This window comes from Spinacia oleracea, chromosome 4 (genome assembly GCF_020520425.1).
Source record: "Spinacia oleracea cultivar Varoflay chromosome 4, BTI_SOV_V1, whole genome shotgun sequence".
In the NCBI taxonomy this organism is placed as follows: domain Eukaryota; kingdom Viridiplantae; phylum Streptophyta; class Magnoliopsida; order Caryophyllales; family Amaranthaceae; genus Spinacia; species Spinacia oleracea.
The window spans coordinates 161,201,449-161,207,485 of NC_079490.1; the positions used below are offsets into that span (position 1 = coordinate 161,201,449).

The following is a 6,037-nucleotide window of genomic DNA, read 5'->3' on the forward strand; positions in this document are numbered from 1 at the left end:
AAAACAAACCACTGATGCTTAGACCTTGGACAGTTGATATGAACATGGAGAAGGAAGAGATAAGGGTGGTTCCAATCTGGGGTCAGCTGAAATTGAATTTCAAATACTGGGGTGAGAAATCCTTGTTCAAAATAGTGCAACAGATTGGAACTCCCATTAAGAGGGGTCAAGCAACTCCCACTACTACAAAATAGGGCTATAGCAACGGCCTAAATGTGTTAGCAAAGATCCATTAAATGTTGCCATAGACCTATAGCAACGGTTTATATGGCGTTGCCAATAGGTGGCGCTGCTATAACTCTACAACAACAATTATGGTACCTTAGGCAACAACTTTATAAAACTGCTGCCATAGATATCATTAGCAACGCTTTTCTTAGGCAACGGTTTTTATCTTTTGCCAACAGTTTTATTATATCTAAGGCGACAGTTATTGAGTTTTAGTAACAATTATTTAGGATTTCAAGCAACACTTTTAATGTTTAAGATAACGCTTTTATTATGTATAGCAGCACTAACAACAATCTTTGACAACGTTTGTTGCTCTAATATTGCAACACTTTTAGAGTCTATAGCAACATTTCTTGCTATAGCTATTGCGGTACTTTTACACGAGTCTATAGCAACACTTTTTGCTACACTATTGCGGCATTTAATGTGAATCTTTTGTAACATTTCTTGACACAACTATTCCGGCACTTTTATATATGTGAGTCTATAGCAACTATTCTTGATACAATTAGCGACACTTTAACACAAACTTATAGCAACAATTTCATATATATTTATTTGGTAGCTCGTTAAAATTAAAAATATTATGCCAAAATATCCACCTATTTCAAAAGTAAAACATTAATTTCAAATTAAGTTTTTTTTTTTTTTTACAATAAAATATCCATTGTTCTCTTTGTCAAGAAATAAAATTTAAAAATAAAATCTCCTTAATGATCATTCTAATAAAAAAAAACCATTACTATAATATAAATACATCAATTAAGAAAGCTAATGAATCTCCAAAAAGAACTAATAGTTCAAGAAATTAATCTAGAATCTATCTAACATTTAATTTATTCGTCCAAACTCAGTCCACATGAACTTCAATCTATGCTCTTCCTACCATCCTGTAAACAGAAAAATGATAGTCAATATAATAAGAAAAACTATTGCATGTAATTAAAAAGAAATAATACAATTAATGAATGACATAAAAGTGAAATAAAACTAGCAAATAACACATGATCCGAAGGATAAAAAAAAAGAAATAGGGAGAAACTTAAACGAGGAGCACATCTAAATTACCTAATTTCATATGAAAGTTTCCTAGAGAGACCGAATCTAGTACAAATCCAACTTCCAAAAGACACAAACTGCTCAACATTACTAGAACACAACCATATTTAGCATGGTATACTAACACATTATAAGAAAACAGCAGCACCTGATTAGACCAACACATTTAAGTCACATGATTAGAGCTCATGTATTATAAGATGCAACACATTAAAGTCACATGATTAGAGCTCAGAAAGACCAGAATTGCTATTGAGCAAAGCAGAACTAAACTGGGAATTGGATATAAGTTATTATTAATAGCATTTATCATTACATATTGAAAAAATTAGGGAGGTCTGTACTCTGTATTCTGTACTTTATACAAAGGGAGTATTATGACTAAAGAACTACACCGTAGTACATAGCATGGAAAAAAAAATAAAAAACGTAATCCAGATGAAGATGCAACCAGAATATAACTATATACTTCAACGAAAATTTCGAAGAGACAATCCTCAAGAGAAGGTGCATATTTTTATTCAAGCTACTGAAACCAAATCCCTCAAAACTCACACTTGGTCAGGAGAAGATTTGCCTACTGAAAATAAACCTATTTCTAGGGCTATGATGTCAAAATTTTGGATAAACATGTGTATTACTATGGTTTTCCTAGAGTCTGTTTGAGAGATACTAGAACAAAGAAGTACTAGCTAATCTCTAATATTTGAAAGTATGTACAAGTCATACTGTATATAACCTCCCTCCCCCCCCCCCCACTACCTGAACAAAACACTTGCAGAACTGCACCTGAAAACCACTCAGCCCAAAAGAAACTTGTTGTAATACTGCTTGAACACACCAGCAACCAGAAGCTACCCTTGCGGAAATAGAACAACTACTAGCATATCAAAATCTGCTAACTGAGAACAGAACAACTACAAAAAATTCAAGCAGAACAGACCAAAATGAACTCAGTTTTAGGTTATTTTCTTGTTATTTTATTTTTCATTTACCAATTTCCTGCTTCCGCTATACATAAACAAGCACAAACATTTTGAACAACAAAATTCCAAGAAAAATTGAAGTTCTAGCTCATTCCATCTCTCTCCATAAACTTCCTATTTTCCGGAACTTCTCTCATTAATTCTCACTAATTTTAGGATAATGAATTATGTAGTTCCCATTACTTTTACTTGCTTTTTCTCTGACAAGTTCATACAAGTTCGTTTTTGCAATTTTGGCAAATGATTTTATGCTTAGGTCGTAGAATATTTTGGTGAATTTGTGTGAAAACTTGTTAATCTCAGTTATCTTTCCAGCAAATTTGAAGTTTTGATTAGGTAAATGCACCTACAAGCTTGAATAGCTGAATTGGTTAGAGCGTGTGGCTATTAACCACAAGGGAGACATGAACTTATACCTAGTCATAATAGTATATAGTAGCAGCATCAGGAATTAAAGGCAAGGGGAGACATGACTGTCACAAACAAGAATAGACTTACTTCTTAATTATGTCATAATCCACAAATAAGACGTGTTCTTACTTCCTAATTATATCATAATTTCACAATCATCAAACACCATAATTCCACGATTATCAAACACCAAAAGCATGAATTTGTCCCTCAATAGAATCCTTTGCGAAATAATCATCAAGACCTACAGTGCACAAACATCTCATCACCCATAACAGAAAACTAGGGCTCCAACAAACAAAAGAACGGCAAGAAACAAGTAACACCCTACTTCATTAACAGAACCAACACCCTGCAAACCTGACTGCACCAGAAAACATAAAAAACAGAGCACCAGAACAGCCCCAAAAAAACGGAATCCACAACTGCAACGAAAACATAAAGCACCACAACAACTAATTTGAAAACCTAAAATACTGTTCTCTTCCTACCATACAGAATTCAAAACTCAATTACATCAACTAAATGTAGGTGCCCATTCTGTTCGATATATCAATTAATTATTAGCTCGCTAAACCAACTATAATTTCAATCAAACAAATCCGAAAGCAGATTTTAAGAAATAGATGAATAGAAGGTGCCCGATTTTTGAAATTTCAGCAAAGAGATGATGATGATGAAGAAATTAAAATAAATAAATAAATAAATAAGAAAGGAGAAGGAGAAGGAGGCTTACCAAAGTTCCGTTGAAGAACGGCAAATAGTCAAAGAGACGATGAATAGTTTTGTGAACCTAGATGAAGGTGCCCATTCAATTTAATATATCAATTAATCAATTTTTAACCCGCTAAACCAAATCAACGATAATTCCAATCTAACGAATCCCAAACTCAATTATAGAAAATAGATGAATAGAAGGTGCCCGATTTTGAAATTCAAGCAACTAGTTGATGATGAAATTAAATTTAATAAAGAAGAAAGGAGAAGGAGGCTTACCAAAGCTCTGCAGAAGAACGATGATTAGAAAAAGAAGAAGAACAATCGAAGATATGATTATTAGTTTTGTAAATCTAGGTTAAAACCGTGAGAAAAAGAACCCTTTTAGTTTCTCAAACCCGCTTCAATGAAAATTTCCTTTTAGTTTTAGTAAGCGACTTTAGTTTTTTTTTACCCATTTATAATTTATTCAACTTAACGATTTACATGTCGTTGCTATATATTTCTATAGCAACGACTTTCTAAAGTTAAAATGTAACTTTATCAACAACATAAAACCGTAGCTATAAACATACTTGTAGCAACAGTAATAAAATTGTTGCTAAAGCAGCGTTGCTATAGCCCAACTTTGTTGTAGCATGCTAATAGGGATAAGATCCAATTTACAAGGGTGTTAGTGGAAGTTCCTATATATGGATACTCTCCCTGATTTTGTGGCATTTTTGGATGAACATGGTGAACTTGTCAAGGTGGCAGTGCATTATGAATGGAGACCTACCATATGTTCCAGTTGTAAGATGGTTGGCCATGTAGCTACAGAGTGTAGAAAGGGTGGTGTCATGAGGAGATGGGTTTAGAAAACCACTCAACCAGTGGCTCAACCAGTGACTAATTCTGTTGTTACTAAACCTCAAGTGGATCAAGAAGGCTTTCAGAGGGCTCTTAGACCTATTAGAGTGAGATCCTCTCCTGTTGTCCCTACTCAAACAGTTAATTCTTATGAAGTCTTGACAGAACAGGATCAAGTAGGAGGGAATCTGGATGTGTCAGTTGGTAGTGATGTTGCTATACAAGTGGATATTATTACTGGAAGAGGGAACTCTTCCTCCCCCAATGGATAGAATCCTTTCTTAGAATGTTATTAGGGGGCTTAACTCTCCTCACAAACAGGATGACATCAGAAGATTCATTCAGAAATATGGGGTTGGATTAGTAGGCCTTCTAGAACATAAGGTTAAGGGTGCCAATTTAGGTATTCTTTACCAAAGGATGTTTTCTAATTGGTGTTTTACCACCAATGCTAGTTTCCATGCAGGAGGTAGAATTGTGGTGGCTTGGAAACCAGGTAGTTATACTCTAAGTATTGTGGCTGCTTCTAGTCAGTTTCTTCATTGTTTAGTTGCTCCAATAAGTGGTAAGCCTAGCTTCCATTGTACTTTCATCTATTCCTTTAATACAAGTGTTCAGAGGAAACAGTTGTGGAGGGATTTGAAGGCCATCAAAGTTCTTGGTCCCTTGATTTTGTACGGGGATCTAAACTGTGTCATGTTTGCTGATGAGAGGGTTGGTAGTATTTTTAGGCAAACTGAAGTGGAAGAAATAGTTGAGTGCATGCAAGAGTGTGAAATGAATGATATAAAAAGTGTAGGCAACTTATTTACCTGGAACAATAAACAATAGGGTGCAGCTAGAGTTTTTTCCAATCTTGATAGAATTATGGGAAATGTGGCTTGGCAGAATGTTTATAGTTCTGCAGAAGTGTGTTTTATGAGTGAAGGACAGTTTGATCACTACCCTGGCCTTCTTACTGTATTACCTGGTGTAGTGGGAGGGAAGAACCTTTCAAGTATTTTACCATGTGGAAGAACTCTCCTGATTTTCATGATTCAATTTCTACTGCTTGGAATACTACTATTACTGGTAGTAAAATGTATATTGTGACTAGAAAACTGAAGAAAGTCAAATCTGCTTTAAAAGAGCTCAACAGGGTGGGTTTTTCAGATATCCAGGCTGCTGAATTGAGTGCATACCAAGATATGTTGAATGCACAAGAAGCAATGCATCACAATCCTACTGATCAGGTTTTAGCTGTTCAGGAACTGCTTGCCACTAATGTGTACAGAGTTAAGCATAAAGATTACCTGGAATTCTTGAAGCAAAAAGCTAAGGTTGACTGGATTAAATCTGGAGATGAGAACACAACCCTGTTTCACCAGAGTATCAAAAGTAGAAATGTGCATAATCAAGTCTATACTATTCATGACATGAGTGGGGAGTGGAAGGATGATCCAGTGGCTGTGTCTGATGCTTTTGTCTCTTATTACAAATCTCTCCTTTGCACCACTCATGCTCATAGGAAACCTGTGATTCAACAAGTTGTTCAGATTGGTCCTGTTTGTTCTGAAGATCATAAGACAATCTTAAATGCTCCATTCACTGCTGAAGAAGTCAAGGTGGCATTGTTCTCTATCAAAGGTAATAAGGCACCTTGGCTAGATGGCTTTGGTTCCCACTTTTATAGGGATACATGGCAAATTGTGGGTTCTGATATCATTGATGTTGTTTTAGATGTGTTGTATTCTGGTAAACTTTTAAAAGATGTAAATCACACTGCCATCACTGTTATTCCTTAA

General features: G+C 35.0%; 1 protein-coding gene and 1 long non-coding RNA gene across 3 annotated transcripts; one reads left to right on the plus strand and one right to left on the minus strand.

Moving 5' to 3' along the window:
* Positions 1 to 918: 918 nt before the first annotated feature.
* Positions 919 to 3,871, minus strand: LOC110779230 (uncharacterized). Of its 2 annotated transcripts, XR_008932004.1 has the most exons (4): positions 3,684 to 3,871; positions 3,424 to 3,480; positions 2,775 to 2,931; positions 919 to 1,121 (listed from the first exon to the last, which is right to left on the minus strand). It is a non-coding gene; the product is annotated as an uncharacterized lncRNA (long non-coding RNA). The 2 variants fall into 2 exon arrangements; XR_008932003.1 differs by lacking the exon at positions 2,775 to 2,931 and having other exon boundaries at positions 3,684 to 3,863.
* Positions 3,872 to 5,260: 1,389 nt separating this feature from the next.
* Positions 5,261 to 6,037, plus strand: LOC110779229 (uncharacterized). The gene has a single exon (XM_021983763.1). The coding sequence runs from the start codon at positions 5,261 to 5,263 to the stop codon at positions 6,035 to 6,037; it is 777 nt and encodes a 258-aa protein (XP_021839455.1).

Excerpts from the sequence above, each read along its gene's own strand:
- LOC110779229 (XM_021983763.1), top strand. The coding sequence starts at position 5,261 with ATGTGGAAGAACTCTCCTGATTTTCATGATTCAATTTCTACTGCTTGG.